An 18,124-nucleotide genomic window follows, 5' to 3' on the forward strand; every position below is an offset into this window, starting at 1 on the left:
GCCCCAGAGGCGCAGGGCACAGACCCAGCGCGGCAGCCCAGGGGCCCGTCCAGCCCGGACAGCACTTGGCATCGCAGACTGGCTGTAAGTGCCCAGGGAGCCGGCCCACGGCCACTCACTGTATCTCTTTGGTCCATCCTCCAGGCAGAAGGTGATCGTTAGCATGGCGTCGTCCTCGAAGAACTCCGTGGTGAAGGCGTCCCACCAGAGATTGTCACATTCCTGGGGGCGGGAGACGGGCGGTGTCACGGGGAGGGGAGAGAACCTAACCTGCCCCGCCCCGCTGGGGGGCCTGGGACCCCCCATCCTGGCTGGGCTGAGACCGGCTCGAACGCCCATGGGCCCCTGGCGTCTGGCCAGTCACTCGCAGGGGCTCTGCCAGTGTAGACACAGGTTGTGTAGCCACGGCCCAGCAGGTAACGCCCTACCCTGAGCCAGCCCCCAGCAGGAGGGAGCAGGGCCAGCGCAAAGGGGCCGGGAGAGGGCATGAGGCTACCCATGAGCGCCCAGGTCCCACACTCCCCTCCCCAGCCCCGCCGCACACCTCTGTCCAGTTCTGCAGCCGCTTGTTCAGCTCGAATATCCTGTAGTCGGTCTGGTTCCCGTACGGCGTGTGCCTCCTGACAAGCAAGCACAGCACGGCCTCTCAGCGGGGCCCAGCCACGCCCGGCCCGCCCCACGCTGCCCGCCTCAGCCCCAGCCCGCCCCCCACGCTGCCTGCCTCAGTCCCAGCCCGCCCCCCACCCCACGCGCCCCATGCTCCCAGCCCCACCCCCACACACACTCCCTGCCCCGGCCCGCCCCCGCACTCCCCGCCTCAGCCCACCCCACGCTCCCCACACCAGCCCCAGCCCACCCCCACGCTGCCCGCCTCAGCCCACCCCCACACTCCCCACCTCAGCCCCAGCCCGCCCCCACGCTGCCCGCCTCAGCCCACCCCCACACTCCCTGCCCCACACTCCCCACCTCAGCCCCAGCCCACCCCCGCGCTCCCCGTCCCACACTCCTCGCCTCAGCTCACCCCCATGTTCCTTGCCCCACACCCCAGCCCCCCCCACGCTCCCTGCCTCAGCCCCAGCCCCCCCCCCCCCCCACGCTCCCTGCCTCGGCCCCAGCCCGCCCCCACGCTCCCCACCCCAGGCCACCCCCACGGTCCCCTCTCGGCCCCAGCTTGGGTGGCACCGCCAGGACTCCTGCTGCCTCCCACAACCAGGCATGACCCCCCCGGCGCGAGCTGTGACCCCCGGCCCCTGGGGCGGAAGCTCTTACCCTATCCCGGGCTCCAGGTACGTCGGCGGGTACATGGGGGTAGGTCTGCGGAGAGAGGCGACGACGGGCGGTTAGGGCAGGACCCCATGGAGCCTCGGACCTAGCCTGTGCTGTCACCACGCCCCCCTGCCCCCCGGGGGGTCTCTGCCCCCAGCCCGGGCTGGCAGGTCCCTCTGCACTGGGGCAGATTCTCCCCACACACGGGCCCGAGCCCAGCCTGGAGCAGAGAGCAGGCTGGAGGCACTTCCCGCCCCAGGGGAGCCATCTGCTGCTTTACATCAGGAGCGGGGGCATGAGTGCCAATGGCTGCCCCATTGCATTGTGGGGAGTAACCCACCCCGGCGCCGCCCTTAGGCTGAGCCCCCTCAGCTCCCCCCAGAGCCCAGGAGAGTCGGACACCCCAAGGGTCACTGGGTCTTCCGGGCTGTTCTTCCACCTCTCGGGGCTATTAACCCCCGGCCTGCCCCCCGGCCCCTCAGCCTGCGTGTATCTAACCTTCCCAGCCCCGGCCGCGCCACATCCGCCCTCTGCTTCGAAGGACGGGGGGAGACCAGCGGCCTGGCCTGGGAAGACCCTGAACCCGGCAGGTCACCGGCCCCGCCGCCATCACTCACCCCACATCTCGATCCAGCATGGTGCCCGGGTGGAAAGGGGGGAAGGCGTTGCCGTTGGGGGGCTCCTTTGGCGAGTACAGCTTGAACGACTTAGAGGAACAGCCTGGGGGGAGAGACAAAGGGAGGGGGGAGCAGGTCAGTGGGATCTGCAGCCCCCAGCACTCGGCATGTGACGGAGCGAGCAGCGTGTATCGCAGCTGGGCCCTGGCAGGATCGGGCCCATCTGGCTAGGCACAACCCTCCGCCTGCCCCCACCCCCCCAAGCCTGGCGCTCTCAGCCCTGCAGGCAGTGCAGCCGGGAGGGGCCGAGGGACCTGAAGGAGCCCGCTCTGCGCCGGGGGCGAAGGACACTGCCCCCGGGACGGGGTCTCCTCAGCCTGCTCCGGGGGCAGCTTCGCCACCTCTGCAAACTGCCGCAGAGCCAGGCATCACCTCTGCACAGTCCTCGGCTGAAGGGCGCTGAGCGATGGCACACTGGGGGCATAATGACAGCACCAGAGGGGGGGCCCAGGGCTGGGCTAGCAGGGGCTGCAGGTCAGGACTGAAGGGAACTGGCAGAGCTGGGGGGGGCGGGGGAGGGCTAAGCTGGGGGCTGCGGGTCGGGAGTGAGGGGCGCTGGCAGAGCTGGGGTGGGGGTAGCAGGGGGCTGCGGGTCGGGAGTGAGGGGCGCCGGCAGAGCTGGGGTGGGGGTAGCAGGGGCTGCGGGTCGTGAGTGAGGGGCGCCGGCAGAGCTGGGGTGGGGGTAGCAGGGGCTGCGGGTCGGGAGTGAGGGGCGCCGGCAGAGCTGGGGTGGGGGTAGCAGGGGCTGTGGGTCGGGAGTGAGGGGCGCCGGCAGAGCTGGGGTGGGGGTAGCAGGGGGCTGTGGGTCGGGAGTGAGGGGCACTGGCAGAGCTGGGGTGGGGGTAGCAGGGGCTGCGGGTCGGGAGTGAGGGACGCTGGCAGAGCTGGGGTGGGGGTAGCAGGGGCTGCGGGTCGGGAGTGAGGGGCGCTGGCAGAGCTGGGGTGGGGGTAGCAGGGGCTGCGGGTCGGGAGTGAGGGGCGCTGGCAGAGCTGGGGTGGGGGTAGCAGGGGCTGCGGGTCGGGAGTGAGGGGCGCTGGCAGAGCTGGGGTGGGGGTAGCAGGGGCTGCGGGTCGGGAGTGAGGGGCGCCGGCAGAGCTGGGGGGGAGGGGGGGATAGCAGGAGGCTGCGGGTCAGGAGTGAGGGGCGCCGGCAGAGCTGGGGTGGGGGTAGCAGGGGGCTGCGGGTCAGGAGTGAGGGGCGCTGGCAGAGCTGGGGTGGGGGTAGCAGGGGGCTGCGGGTCGGGAGTGAGGGGCGCTGGCAGAGCTGGGGTGGCGGTAGCAGGGGGCTGTGGGTCGGGAGTGAGGGGCGCTGGCAGAGCTGGGGTGGGGGTAGCAGGGGCTGCGGGTCGGAAGTGAGGGGCGCCGGCAGAGCTGGGGGGGAGGGGGGGATAGCAGGAGGCTGCGGGTCAGGAGTGAGGGGCGCCGGCAGAGCTGGGGTGGGGGTAGCAGGGGGCTGCGGGTCAGGAGTGAGGGGCGCTGGCAGAGCTGGGGTGGGGGTAGCAGGGGGCTGCGGGTCGGGAGTGAGGGGCGCTGGCAGAGCTGGGGTGGGGGTAGCAGGGGGCTGCGGGTCGGGAGTGAGGGGCGCTGGCAGAGCTGGGGTGGGGATAGCAGGGGGCTGCGGGTCAGGAGTGAGGGGCGCTGGCAGAGCTGGGGTGGGGGTAGCAGGGGGCTGCGGGTCGGGAGTGAGGGGCACCGACAGAGCTAGATTTTTGTTCCCTTCCTGGTCCTCTCAAGGGCCCTGCGTCACAGCAGCCCCAGAGGGCCAGGCACTGCTCCCCACACCGCACTGACACTGTGGGTCCAGCAGGGGTCACTGGCGAGCCCAGCTCACGGCTCAGGCTCTGGCCAGTCCGAAAGAACCAGCCCACCCCCCCCAGCTTTCCGTGGGGCACAAGGCTGGGGTGGGGCACAAGGGCCGGGACCCCCCCCCCCCACGGCTCCAACAGGAATGTGAGCAATGCAGGGCAGCGTGGGGCGCGCCCGCCCCTCTGGTCCCTGTCTGGCAGCAGGCGGAGACAGATCAGTTTGGAGGGGAGGGGAGGGGTGACTGATCCTGCCCCGCCTGCCCTGGAGCCAGCGTGTCTGGGGCGTGGCTGGACGCACTGAGGAGCCCGGAGACTCCCAGCTCCATTATAAACACCTGGTGCCGGGCGGCCGCCCCGGAGAGGCTCAGGGCAGGGGCAGGGGCAGGGGCAGCAGGCGGCGTTCGTAGGATCAGTGGGTCACCGCTATCTCAGAGGAGTCTTCGCATCAGCACGGCATGGGGGGCCAGGCCCATCCTGGGCCACGCTGGCTCCTCTGGTGAGCAGGGCCAGGGCGGTTCTGGGACGGACAAGGGGGCTGGGAGGTCCGTGCAGGGCTTGTTGGTCTGGCTCGGAAGCTCGCGGGTTCCAGGCACCGGGTCAGTAACCACTTAACCACCCCCTGCCCCCCGAGCGATGACAAGCCTGTGCCTTGCTCTTCGCTCAGTTTTCAGGGGCTGCCAGAGCTTTGCCCACATGGACTGGCCCAGCCAACACTCCCAGAGAGCTCTCCGGGCCCAATTTGGCCCCAGGGGCTCACGTTCCCAGAGATTCCCTCTGCCCCCTCCAGCCATGGGCACTGGGGGGGGATGGGATGGGCCCTCTGGCCATTCCCACACGGATACCAGCCCCCTCTGCCACCTGGCCGGGTCGGCAACCCCACCCGCCAGCTTCACCCACAACCCGGCCTGCTGCCCATTCAACCAGGGCCTGCCTGGCCTCGCCCAGCACCCCCAAGGCTTGGTCCTGGGGCCGGCCAGGCAGGCGTCAGAACGGCACAGAGCTCGCAGCCCCATATCTGCCTCCCCCCAGCACACACCCAGCCCTTCCCCCACAGGCACTGCGCCCCTGCCGGCCGGAGCCGGGTTCACACGCACCCCAGCCTGACACTGCTCGGAGAGGAGCCAGTCCGGGCAGACAGATCCAAGACACCATCCCCGAGGGAGACCCCTGTCTCTGAGAGCAGGGCCCTTGGCAGCAGGTCACCGATCGGGCCTCAGCCCCAAGCGGCTTCTCTTGACCCCAGCCCTGCTGCGGCGAGACGGGCGGGCACCGAGGGGGCACTGGGCTAGGAGGTACCGGCTTCCCCTAGCCGCTCCCACCAGAGCAGACAGTAAAGGTGCCCAGCATGCCCAGGCCAAGGGGGGAAGCCCCCCAGGGTGCGTAGGGCCCAGCTGGCAGGGCCGCGTGTCCGACAGACCCAGGTAATTCATCCTATCAGGACCGAGCCCCAGTGGGATCCAGCCCTGGCCAGCGTGGGGTGCCCCACCAGGCCGCCCTGCCTGGATCACGGGGTCACTGCCAGAGCGGTCTCTGCTCGGTGCCATTCCTGCAGCCCCAGCGGGACCTGATCCCCTGGCCCAGCGCCGAGCTCGGCACGCCTGCTCCCCCCGGAGTAGCTGGAGCCAAGGAGGCGCATGATGTGGGGAGGGAATTCTCCCTGGCCCCGTCACTCCCATCCTTGGCTCCCTCTGCATGCCGCAAGCCGGCGCCCCACCAGCCTCTCCCCTGGGCACAGAGCCAGCGGCACAGACGGGAGCCGGGAGCAGCCAGGCAGACCTGGCAACCTCCATCCACACAGGATCATCCTGCCCCCTGGAACTGCCAGGCCCACAACCTCCACTGGGGCTGCTCCCAAGAACCCTCCTTGCTACCCAAACGACCAACAGCGGGGCTGTGACAGCCTCGGGGAGCAGCAGGGCGGTGTTGGAGCTGCCGGAGCGACCAGGGCCCATCAGGCTCCCCCAGTGTGAGATCAGCCACTGACCCCGAACGCTGACGGAGAACGGCACCACAGAGCGACGCAAAGACGGACAGAGAAGTGTCCTCGTCTCAGGGCTGCGCTGTGGGGAACGGAGCCCAAAATTCATGGACCAAAACAGGGGTGTTGGAAATTGGAATGGTGCATTTGCCAAGGTGCCAAGCAGCCAAGGTCTCTGTACCCAAAGAAGTCCAGTGACTGCCCAGTGCTGGACCATATCACCACTAACATCTTCAAGGCAAGATTTTCCCCATTGTATTTCCCACTCAACCATCCATGTTCAAATCAGACACAGCTGCAGCCATAGGCCCCCCCCTCGCCCCGTTGGCCAATCACGCCGTTAACACTGGTGCTTACTGGAGGCCAAGCAATGCACAGAGCCACATGCCAGCGCCCCGGTCTCCAGCACCTTCACTGCCTCCTAAACCCCCAGCTCTGTGTGTGCATGAGAGAGACCCCCACGCCCTAATCGCTCCGTCATCCTTACTGACCGCTCTCCTCCTTCGGAAAGCCCTCGGCCGCTGAAGCCCCCAGGCTCCGAGACCCACAGCGACGGTTCCGTCCCCAGTTTCACTACGGAGCTGTGGACACTAAAACTAAAGCACTTGGCCCGCGATGAATCGCGACGCCTCGTGGTATTTCCTCTCCTCACAACAGCAGCACAGTTCCCGGCTGCCTGCGTCTGCAAGGGCGCAGAAAGGATCGTGTCCGGATCAGGGCCCCGCCGTGCTGGATGCCGGACTCACACGAGGGAGACGTGGCCTGAGGAGAAGCGCTCAGTCAAACACCACGACACCCTTTCAAGGCGCAGACACACGCGTGGCGACTCACCAGGGTTTCTCCCTCGTGCACTCACTATTTCTGTTCTCATCGTGGTCCGGTGCCTTGTGGCTGATTCGGACTTTTCCCCGACAAGGCCCCAGGCACAAATTTTAATAATTGTCACCATCTCGGTCATAGACGTTCTCTTTTCAATTTGCAGCACAGACTCCTGAGGGCAGTTTGGGGACGAAGCAGGTAACTTAGTTGGAAACAAGGGCAGCCCCTACACACCAGCACGTTTCCCCTTCCCTTGAGTCTGTACTTAATCTGTAGTAAATGACGCAAGAGAAGTTCACGTACGGGACTTACAAGGATTGTGCTGGGCACACAGGACCTAATCCCAAATCCATGAAGTCAGTGATTCCCCCACCTTCAATGGGCTACGGACCAGACCCACAGAGCGGGATGCAGTACCAGAGGATGCAAACCGTGCATCTGAAGTTGCAGAAGAAAATGTAGTAGATGCGGTATTCTTGTAGACTGCGTGTGTACAATGGGGCAGAGTTAAGGGTGTGTCTGCAACTTCAAATCTTGCCTTTCCTGACTTTGATGTGCCTAGCTGTGCGGGTTAATTACACTGTTGGGTTTGTGGCAATATTTTGCTTCTTTATCATCTATAAGCAAAACCTGAAAGCTGGGGGCTTTTCCACCGTAGAAATCCCTGGAACGTCAGGCCCCCCCTTCTCCCTGTAGTTCATTCAGAGCCATGGAGAGGGAGCTCCCTCCAGCGGACTCCAGGAAGGGATCTGCACTGGGGTAACAAGCGGATGTAAAACTGACGGAGTGAGTTCCCCCAGTGCCAGCCCCTATTGAAACCGGGGCTTTGAATCTCACTGGTGTCTCTGGAGAGTCAGTTAGGCCTGGTCTAACATTTAAAAATTAGATCAAAGCAGACACATTGCTTAGGGTGTGAAAAATTCACACCCATGAGCGCGGTCATGAGGTTGTCCCAACCCCCGGTGCAGATGCAGCAAGGCTGACGGAAGAATTCTTCTCCAGAGCAGACACGGCCCCACAAATTTCCTTTGCTTCCAAGAAATAGCCACTCAGCCCCTATTTATCCCTTTAAACTTCCGTCTCTTTAACAAGATCCACGCTCCAAGTCTTGGCCAACGGTAGCCGCAAGAACCCTGTTAGACACCCCCCACCCCCTCGAAGAGTCTCAGATGTCTCCTACCCCGTTCCACCCCGCGCCTCGCTGAGCCCTCTCCAAACCACAGTGCTTGTGACAGGGTCTCTTTGACCATTCAGCACCACGCACCGCTACGGAGCTGAGCCAATAACGCTGTTGTGCTGTTACACACTCGAAAAACGCCCTTGCCAGCAGCCAGTGAGAAAACCTTCCGGGCAGCAGGCAGCCTTCCTCTTCAGAAAAGGGGTTTTCACCTTCGTGGCAGCAAAGAAAACCTTCCCCGGGTGACCTGACCCAGCGCTGTCCTCCTGCGTGTGCCACCAGCACATCTCCCCACAGCAGCAGAGCCTGACTCCGGCCACGTTCCCTGCTGCTGTTCTGAGCCCCTGGCTGGCACCAGCAGGGAGGCTGTCATGAATTGCACGGCTGGAGTGTCGTCGGGACCAGAGCCCAGAACACCGAGGCCGGGGAGGCGGCGCGAGGGAGACTCTTCTCCCCGTTGGGGGGCTCTGCATAGGGGAGATGAGAGAGCAGGGGGCGTGTGGATTCCAGCAGACTCCCACCAGCCAGATACGGACGCCCCAGAACAGGCACAAGGACAGCGCCTGTTGGGAGCCCTCCCAGCACTTTCCTTCGTCCCTGGCAGCTGGAGGGTTGGGCTGGAGCACCAGGGCATTACGCACTCTCCTCCCGCTTTGTCTGGCGTATTGGTCTCTGGCTAGCTGGTGTCAGGCCTGCCTGAGTGTGTTAGTGGACTGCACCATTCAGGACTGACTGGAAAGGCAGAGATCTGCCCAGCGTCTCCTCCCAGAGCTGGTCTGGAAACACCAGCCTGCTCGCAAGTCCAGCTGGGCACCCACCCAGCCCATGGAGACTGGAGATCCCAGCATGCAGTGCTCCATCCTGAGCCAAGCAGTTTTGATTTGCAGCAGGGCGGAGTGTTGCATGCTGGGACATGTAGTCTCCAGGAGCCACCTCGAGGACAGCTGCCTTCCTATCAGGGTGACGCTTCAGCCCCTCGCTGCGAGCTCTTGGTGAGCGGATTTGATGGAGCCGGCGTCTCAGAGCTCCCTGGTACGCTCCCGCCTATTGCGCCGAGATGGGACAACGCTGGAAGTCCTGAGACGCAGAGCGTCTGGACAACGCTGCGTGTCGGGGTACAGGGCGGGCTGCAGAATGAGTGGGGACGGGGTTCTTAAACAACCCGACCCTTTCATCTCGCAGCGATGTTCGCTCCGGGAGCCCCAGACCAGGCTCAGCAACACCCAGCGGAATCCGGGGCGCAGAGTTCAGAGTCCACTGCCAGGAGAGACGCGCCAGGAGCAATGTTTACTCGGTGGGAGTGACAAAAATGACAGGGCACCCCCAGGGCCAGTGTGTGCAACTCACGTTCCGATCACGCTCTCCACTTGTCTGTTACACTGCTTTCGGTCTTGTCTACATGCACAAGTGGTGTCAGTTTCATTTAACTTGGTCCTGACCCACTCTGGATTATTCCAGGTTAGCTTCAGACCATTAGGAATCAGTGTAAACTAAACTGAAATCAGCCGCTCTTGAACAGAAATCAGAGTGTGCATGCAGGGGTGTGCACCGGGTAACTCAATCGTTCCAAGTCACGCCTGGCCTTAAATCACTGCATCTGTCCAGCGCCTGCACAACGGGGCCCTGGGCTTGACTGGTGCCTCTGGGTGCTACTGTGACACGAGTAACAACTTTTGGATTCTGCTTTCAACAGAACACGGAGCAGCTTCCTTGGACGTCCAGGTAGCCGGGGCGGAATGACCCTTGGAGCGTCGCTCCCACATACAGGACGCTCAGGGGGCCACGACCGCGGCTTAGGGACAGAGCGTTAGCCCCACGTATTACTCAGCTGCGGGCATTCGCTCAAAGCTCAATGTGTGCCATGACAATCCCTGACCATCCCTCTCCCCAGGGCCTGGAAAGGCCCGTGAACAACGCCTGCCTGGTGGGTTTCCTCGCTGAGCTAACACCTTTGGGATGCTGCTGCTCGGACAGCGTCACTTCATTCGCAACACGGGACGGTGATTATTAATTACTGGTGTTACGGTAGCACCCCGGAGCCCTACTTTCTGTCTTGTGTGCAGACCCTGGCTGCTCCCCGGACACAAAGGCCACTGTCGGAGCAGGTGCATAAAACTTACGGGATAGTCAAGGAAGCTACCAAGCTACCACAGGACACACGGGCCAGCCGGATACAGAGAAACCAGGCGGTGCTCCCGCCACCCTGGCCAGCACAGCCTTCAGAGCTCCCCTGCACCGGAGCCCACGGCACTGCTACTCTTTGCAAGTGCTCCTGTAATACGCTGCGCTGCGTGTGCACAGAAGAGAACGTGGTCCCTGCCCGGAAGAGCTTACGGGCTCCTGCAACTTCCACCGATGGGCGTAAGGACCAACTGCAAGAGAAAGGGGCTTGTCACAGGATAGTGGGTCCCTGGGGGTAGACCAGGCCCAGCTCCGGGTCAGAGCAGGGGACCCAACTCAGCCAGTGAAAGGAGGCAGGGGACTGCTGGGCTGGAGCGGCCTACCCGAGGGCAGGAAGAGGAGGCGCGAGTGGAGCAAGCTGCGCCAGGCCAGAGGAGTGGTGGGTCTCCGGAACAAGGAGCCGGGTGCTCGGGAAGCCGCCCTGGGGCCGGGGTTCCAGGCGAACCGGCGGTGAGAAGGGAGCTGGCGGGACTGGGAAGCCGCAAGAAGCAGGATTACCAGAGATCCCAGGAGGGAGGCTGAGAAGCCCCAGGACAAAGTGTGAGCTGAGGGCCAGTTCTGTCTGTTATGTGCTTGTCTGGAAAAATAAAACCTACTTAATGGAGACAGGGCCTGGCAGCGAGAGCTTGTTAAGCTGGGGAGAAGCTGGTGCAGAACGTGGGAACTTCAGTCAGCCCTGATCCCAGAGGAGAGGAGGTGGCTCTTTGGTGCCCAGTGAAGAGGGGGAAAGAGAGGCAGGGTGCCGCAGAGCGACCTCTGACCACGAGGGGGTGCTCCCGTACTCCAGGGATAAAGAAGGGAACCCGGAGGGTGAACAGGGATACATTCTGGTCTAAACGATCCGCTCCTCTGATCTCCTGCACAACAACACACGCTCCAGCTCCTGCGTGACGGAACGACAAGTCCCATGACAGAGAGAGACAGACACGTGGTCCATAAAGCTGAGCTTGGGACCGGAAGCCAAAGACGCTGGAGTTTCACTCCTGTCTCTGCCAGGCATTCAGCATGTGGCCTTAATCAAGTCACTTCACCTCCGTGCGCCACTTTCCCCACCTGAGTCAGGCCGCCCAAATCATGAGATTTCTTTCAAAAACAATGAATTTGGGGGTCTTCTCACTTGCTTTCTAGTTTCTGAGCCTTTATGGTCACACTTGGGTCAGAGCTTCAGGATGTCCTCCCTGTCCGTTCCCACAAGGCCTAGTAATTTACTGTAACAAAAGCCCAGGTCTGCCCAGAACCTCCTGACTCCAAGAGCTGGGCCTGAGAAAACCACCAGAAGTGCCAGACTCGGGAACAGATGAGGAAAGCTGACAACCCGCTCTGCAGGAGAGGCAGCAAAGGGACTTGCACAAAGCAAACAAACTAGAAAAAACAGCCACCAGTCATACGCTCCTCCAACCTCTCCACTCCAGGCAGTGTCTGTTGATGGCGACCTACGTTTGTACAGTGCTTTGACTGAGAGATGAGACAGATCTGGGGAAGGGCGAGGGAGGAGAGCAAAGATCAAATGGAAGAGGTTACACATTTCCCACCCGGGCCCCAAATGCTGACTGGCGAGAGCAGCTCTGGCTCCGATGGCAGGAGAAAGCACGAATGTACGAACTCACAAGTCCAACAAGCAGGGCAGCTACCGGTCTGGGTCCCAGAGAGAGATCCACTGATCCTACAGGGCCAAGTCACAAGTCGAACACACAAGCACTGAGGCAACCCGAATACTGTGGGTTTATCACCCCACCCTATATCTGTAGCGCTTTCCATCTACCAAGTCCTGGACAAATATTAACCAGCCCTCACACCTCGTTGCGAGGGAGTAAAGTATCTTCCCGGATCTGTAGGCTCCTTTCGCTTCACTGCTGCACACAGGAGAGAGTCAGAATTTCCCAGCAACACTCGGGACTTCCTACTCCAAAGGGACCCGAGACTCTCCTTCAGCTACCTGCAGTACTGGGCCCATGACACACAGCAAGGCAGGTGTCTCTGTGCAGCAGAGTGCAATAGTAACACAGGCACCCTAGCCGGGTCATTGTGATGTTATCCCCAGCTCACAGGTGCAGACCAGACGTAGGGCAACTCCTCCAAGGACACACACCCAGGGACTGAACCCAGATCTCCCAGTCCATGGCCTGACCCACAAGACAGCCTCCCTTCCTCCCACCGACTCCAAAGGGAAGAAGACAGACCTGTATCCCCGGCGTTCACAAGCTGTGGATCCACACTGCACTTCTTCCCACCCCCACTATTTTAATTCCCAATACACTGCAGCTTTGGGGGCTTAATCTGAAACAGATTTTTCCCAGGAGCGACCCCAGCTACACACAAAGACCCCCCACTTCTTTGGGCGGGGGAGGGACAGATCACAAAATAGGTTTGCTATTTTAAATCGGAAAACTAACTACAACGCCCGGGGCTCAGCCCCCCCAGGCAGGGCACAGACCTCTGGCAGAGCGGGTATCAGAGGCTGCACTCAATACCCAGGACGAAGTAACAAACATCCTAGCTCCCACTAGAAGGCACGAGAAGACAAGTTATAAGAATCTGACAGGGGAAGTAGCATGAACTGGGTTTGGGAGCCAGATCCCCACGCAACTCTCACCACGGGACCCTGGGCAAGTCACTTAATCTCCCGTGCCTCAGTTTCCCATAATCACCCCTTTGTCTGTCTAGGCTGGGAGCTCTGTGGGGTAGAGACTCGCTCTTACTGGGTCTGTCTACACTGAGTGCAAGCCCCGGGTTAGCAGAGCTCAAGGGAGCAGTCCCTGGGTTTGTTAACCTGGGACGTGAGCAGCTCCACTCCTCTGTCACCCCAGGTGTGGAACTGTTGAGCCCGGACTCCAGCGTCTACACAGCGTTCTGCAGGGACAAGTCCAACCACCCATATCCCAGATTTCCCAGCGCCCTCCCGAAACGGGGCCGCTCGGCCCTTTGGGCGTGGGGCAGCGCAGGAACACGACTGGCCCGAGGACAAAGGAAGTCGTCCTGGGGCATTGTGGGATACTTTTGGTGAGCTCCCAGAGCACGGGTCCAGTGGGGCTGCGTCCGCACTGCAAAGCAACAGGGCTTGAACCCTGGGTCCGGGCTTGACTCAGGGTCGGACTCTCCGCCCCCATGAGGCCCTGCGTCCGAGCCTGGGTCAGCGTGACTGGCATGTAGGCGGAAGAGGGGTTCGGTTTGAGGCCGAGTTTGAACCCGGGGCTTACGCTGCAGTGTGGACGTGCCCGCTGTGCATAGGTACAGAGCCTTGCTGAGCCGGGGCCTCCACGTCCTGCTGTGAGAAGAGAGCCCCAGCGGGAATCCCAGGGAACACAGGCTCACCTCCAACCTTCATCCGTTTGCTACCGGTCGCCTGAGCCGCGTGCGGATTGCTGCACTGGGGGTATTTCAGGGGAGACTGTCCGCGCCACACAGCTCACATCACCTGTATTGCGGTACAGCCCCCGAGGCCCCAGCCACAGACCACGACCTCAGCGCGCCAGGCGCTGGACAAAGCCAGAGCAAACAGTCCCTGCCCCGCGGACTTTACAACTGAAGCTGTGCTAGACAACCGGCCAAGACCTGAGACCACTGTTTATCATGCTGACCCGTCCTTTCTCATTTTCTTCTCCTCTCCGGTCTGTTCGCATCCACCTGTTGTCTCTGCTCACAGGCTGTACCAGGTCCTGCTCCATGACTTCAGCACCCGGGCATTACGGCTACGCAGTCAATACGGGATTGGAGGGCAGGCTGTTAGAGGGCATTAGCTAATGTGTTCGAACACTCCGACAAGACACGTGCTAGCTGGCAAGACGGGGGTTGTGGGTGGGGGTGAGTTCACATTCAACTCCACCTACTTAGCATGTGTGCGATGCTACACAATCTGCTCCACAATGGAGAGTTACAATGCTAGCCGGAAAGGGTCCGCTAGCACCCAGCGGGATTCACCCGGAGTCCAACTCCCCTGCTACAGTGCAGCGTCTTCCCCACCCAGGGGTGCCCCGGGCCAGACTGTTCAGGGAGCATCTGGGTCTGCGGTACCGTATCCAGGGCTGTCACAATGGGTGCTCGGATAGAACGCCACCAGCCGAACACTCCCACACACGTTCATTTCACAGCAACAGATGGAGGGTGATTCTAATCTGTACCGTGTTAGCACCAATGATCCCCCATCCCGGAGCAGAACCCTACGTGCTGATAGCCAGTCCCTGCCCCAGAGAGCTTCCAGTGTCACCGGAGAGCAGGATTTCCAGCTCTGTGTGGTTTCTGGGGCTTGGCCGGCTCCGACGGTGGGTCGCCGCACACCCCTTCCAGTCCTGGCCACGAACAGCGGGACCGTCATCCCACATCAGGTCCTTGCTTCGTCTATTTATCAGCAGTAATTTGTACAGTGGCAGTGCCCGGGCGTCCTGCCATGTGTGATCTAGCCACTGGTCCATCGAATCGGGGATCCTGTCTCTGACAGGGGATCCTACAGCACCGAGAGTGAAACCCCGCTAAGGGAGGGTGCTACAGTAACACGGTTCTGGGGCACGAATCCTGGACCCAGGGGGTTCTATCCCTGACACACTGTACTTGATCGAAAGTCATTAGTGGGATGAGTTTGGAGTTCTCAGCCTAGTCCCTGTGGACACTGGCCCACCATATCGCAGCGCCTGCCCTGTCACTGCACACACATGGGGAACGGGGGAACCCTGCAATGTTCTGTACCAAAGGGGGGGGACGGCGGGGCCCTGACAAAGCCACAGGGCCAGCGGGAGCGGAGTAGCAAAGGGGGCAGCCGGCCAGGAGGAAGGAGCCCAGTGGGGTACAGGCGTGGGATAGCAGCCAGGGGGTACAGCTGAGGGGGGCTGAGCAGGACACCCCTTGTCCCCACAGGGGGCCGGGGAACTGCTGTCAGTCCCTCTCCCCTGGGCCCTACGATTCACTCCAGAATTTAAAACACAAAGACGGGGGGGAGGGAGCAGGGGATGGCCCCCCCAGGGCAGGGGGCTCAGGACAGACAAACCCCAGACAACAGCCATTGTCCCACCTCCAAACTTTGCAGAACTGAAAGGGGGGGGGACCCCGGGGGCCGGGAACACGGAGCAGGTGGGGACATGGGGGGGGTGTCCCCGGTACATGGACCCCCCCCCGGACCTAGCGGCAGATCCGCGCCATGAAGGAGTTCCCGGGGGCGGGGGAGCTGCCCCTCTCGCCCGGCCCACGCGCGGCGGAACCACGGACTCGCCACGCCGCCCCAGCGCCCCCGGATCGGGCCCCCCCGGCTTTCCCAGGCGGGTCCCCGCACCCCACGGAGCCGCGCGCCCGTGGGCCCGGCCCGGCCCGACTTACCCGGGAGAAGAGCCGCGCTCCCGCCGCGGCGAGCGCAGGGACCGGCAGAAACTTAGCGCGCCCCGGCCCCGGGCCCGCCCGCCCCGCCGGCCATCGGCTGCCAAGTTCCCCGGGCCGGAGCCGGAGCCGGAGCCGGGCTGCCCACGGGGGGCCGCGGGCGCGAGTGGGGCCGGCCGCGTGGGGCGCCGGGCCGAGGCAGCCCCTTCCTTTGTTCGCGAGCTTCCCCGGGAACAATGGCTGCTGCCGCGGCTCGCCTGCCAGGCCCTCGGCGGGGGGATGGAGCCGCCTCCGAGCTCCGCACGCACAGACCCACCCCCTCCCCGAGCCCGCCCGAGAGGCCCCGCCGCCGCCCCGCCTCGCCTCGCCGCGCCGCCGCCCGGCAGACAAAGGGCAGCGCCGGGCCCGGGGCTGCCCCTCTCCGAGCAGCGACCCGCCCTGAAAGCCATCCCCCAGCCTGGGCGCGGGGTGCCAAGGGGGTCATGCCAGGCAGGGCCAGCCCCCACGGGCTAGAAACCATGAGCCAGGCGCCCGGCTTCAAAACATCACCCGGCTTTTCAAAAATCAGAAACGGGGGTGCCAGTCCTGAGCCTTTGTGACCTGCCCTTTCCCAGGGGCGCTCTGGGGAGGGCTAGGACCTTGTCCTCTCCTTTCTAAAGGCGGAGGGGCTCCCCTCATTCCCGTGCCTCCAGGAGCTAGGGCTTTAAGCCCCACACCAGAGTTGGCAACGCTGGCCGGGTTCCGGCCTGGGAGCCAAGGATCGTGCTCAACTCAAGCAGGGGCTGGAGCCAGCCAGAGCTCAGGCGGGGACACTCCAAGGATGGTCTGTGTGTAGGAGCCCCAGGGATGTGCCAGGTGCTTCCCATCAAAGTGGAAATAAGCTGCCCTGTCATACCACTGTGCCTGCATCCACAGGGGCCAGGGGGTGGCACCCATATAACTCTCTTTAAATCAGGAGTACTTGTGGCACCTTAGAGACTAACAAATTTATTAGAGCATAAGCTTTCGTGGACTACAGCCCACGTGGTAGTGTAGTCCACGAAAGCTTATGCTCTAATAAATTTGTTAGTCTCTAAGGTGCCACAAGTACTCCTGTTCTTCTTTTTGCGGATACAGACTAACACGGCTGCTACTCTGAAATCTGTTTAAATCGGTACAAAACCGGCTTGTAGCCCAGGCCGAAGGAGAGGGAGGCAGGGAGATGGACGGGCATGACTAGAATCACAGGGAAAGTGGGTCCTTAGGAGGAGAAGGCAGCCTGGTGTATGGGCCCAGGGATGGCTCTCGCCCGCCTCCCCTTAACCGCTATCAATCTGGAGCAGCCCCATTTAAATACAAAATAAATAAATAAAGTGGGGGCTTTCGGAGGCTTTTCTGAGAGGCGGGTGGTTTGGGAATGGAATAGAAAAGGCCTTGAGAAAATGACAATCAATCTGATCACATATTCACCAGCACTCGCGGCCTGCAGCTCTGGGACAAAGCGGGTACGGAGGCTGATGGAAGGATCGGGGGTGGGAGAGGAGGACCCCTTTAATCTGTGCTACTGCTGTGGATTTTTAACAAGGGAGGGGCCTGCGCTGTGAAATTCAGAGCCAGACTCCCCCAGATGCAGGAGTGTCCAGGCCGAGTCATTATAACAAGAGACAGAGGCCGGGAACAGGCTTTGGCCCCCCACCCTGTGCAGGGTGAGTGGACCATACTGCTTCCTTCCCCTCTCCATCCTGCTCCTGCCTCCACTTCTGTCCCGCTCCATGCACCAAGAGGGGCAGGAGTGGCTGGGCTGCAGAGATGCAAAGTGCTAGGAATGAACAGTCTCCAAAAGAACCGCCCCGTTCACTTCCTAACCCTATTTCATGTCAGCCAAGTCAGTTTGGCTGCCTGTGGCAATTTCACCCGGTTAGACGCAGCTGCCATTTTGTGAGGCGGCGCAGATGTGGTATGATCCAGAGGAGACGCACACACTGTGCTCTCTCCTGGAGACTTTGCTTTTGTTCTTTCTTCTTTTCCCCTTAACTAAATGGAAGAGTCATTCATACTGGGCTGCTCTAGAAAAAACAGACACAGCCAATCCCCCAGCACTAAAAATCATGAGATTGGTTACAAATCATGATTTTAAAAGTAACGTGTTTTGCGTCTTTTATTCGCCTTTGAGGTTCTGAGCATTAGGGGTCTTTATTACAAGCTCTTCTCTGCAACCAGGAGGGCTAGGAACTTACTTCTAACAAAGAAAGACAACTGAGGTTCTCACATCACAACGTGACTCCTCATTTCTCGGGGTGTCTGCACGAAGCAGGGACACTGGCTGCATGAAGTGGCCAGTGGCTCAGTTGTCCTTGCACCAGTATAACCCTCCCCGCGGTTTCTGACAAAGCCACGGTCACACCCACCACACCTGCCAACCATGGCTGCGCTGGGGTATTCTGGGGCACCTCTCCCACCGCGCCCTGTGCAGGAGCGGGGCCAGGCACTGAATGGAGGGAAGGCGCAGGGGGAGCGACAGAAATGCAGCAACTAAATGCGTCTAGCTGCCTGCACGTATTAAAGAGGAGCCACCGTTCATGGCGGCGGAGCTCAGGCCCACACTCTGCAACCGGCTGATACAACCCAGGCCTGGGAACTGCTGCTCCGGGGCGATAAGAGACTCCGGCCCCCTCGGTGACATGCCTGCAGCCGGGCCGGGCGGGGCAGGGGAGCGTCAGTGTGGTGAAGACAGCTGCACACTGAGCGCAGCTGGCCGGGAAATGGTTGTGGGGTTTCCCCCCCAGAGAAAATTACAATTTTTTTACTGTTTCTTTTTTTTTTCTTAGATTTTTTTCAGGTTTTCATCAGAAAACAGCATCTTTTCCAGCTTTCCGCAACCGGAAATCACATTTTTTTTCCTATTTGAAATTTTAAAAAGTTGGTTTTCAGTTTCTAAAAC

General features: G+C 61.9%; 1 protein-coding gene across 3 annotated transcripts in view; it reads right to left on the reverse strand.

The window, feature by feature from the left end:
• The window catches only part of LDB1 (LIM domain binding 1), a 41,687-nt gene that overhangs the window by 4,621 nt on the left and 18,942 nt on the right, over positions 1-18,124 (reverse strand). For 2 of the 3 annotated variants that reach the window (XM_065552690.1, XM_065552689.1), the window contains exons 2-5: positions 1,884-1,986; positions 1,270-1,314; positions 545-620; positions 120-222 (exon numbers count right to left, since the gene is read on the reverse strand). In XM_065552690.1, the coding sequence (XP_065408762.1) occupies positions 120-222; positions 545-620; positions 1,270-1,314; positions 1,884-1,986 (327 nt within the window). Of the gene's footprint in view, positions 1-119; positions 223-544; positions 621-1,269; positions 1,315-1,883; positions 1,987-15,207; positions 15,347-18,124 lie in introns of those variants that run through there. The other variant, XM_024100452.3, reaches the window with a different exon arrangement.

This window comes from Chrysemys picta, chromosome 7 (assembly GCF_011386835.1).
Source record: "Chrysemys picta bellii isolate R12L10 chromosome 7, ASM1138683v2, whole genome shotgun sequence".
Taxonomy (NCBI): domain Eukaryota; kingdom Metazoa; phylum Chordata; order Testudines; family Emydidae; genus Chrysemys; species Chrysemys picta.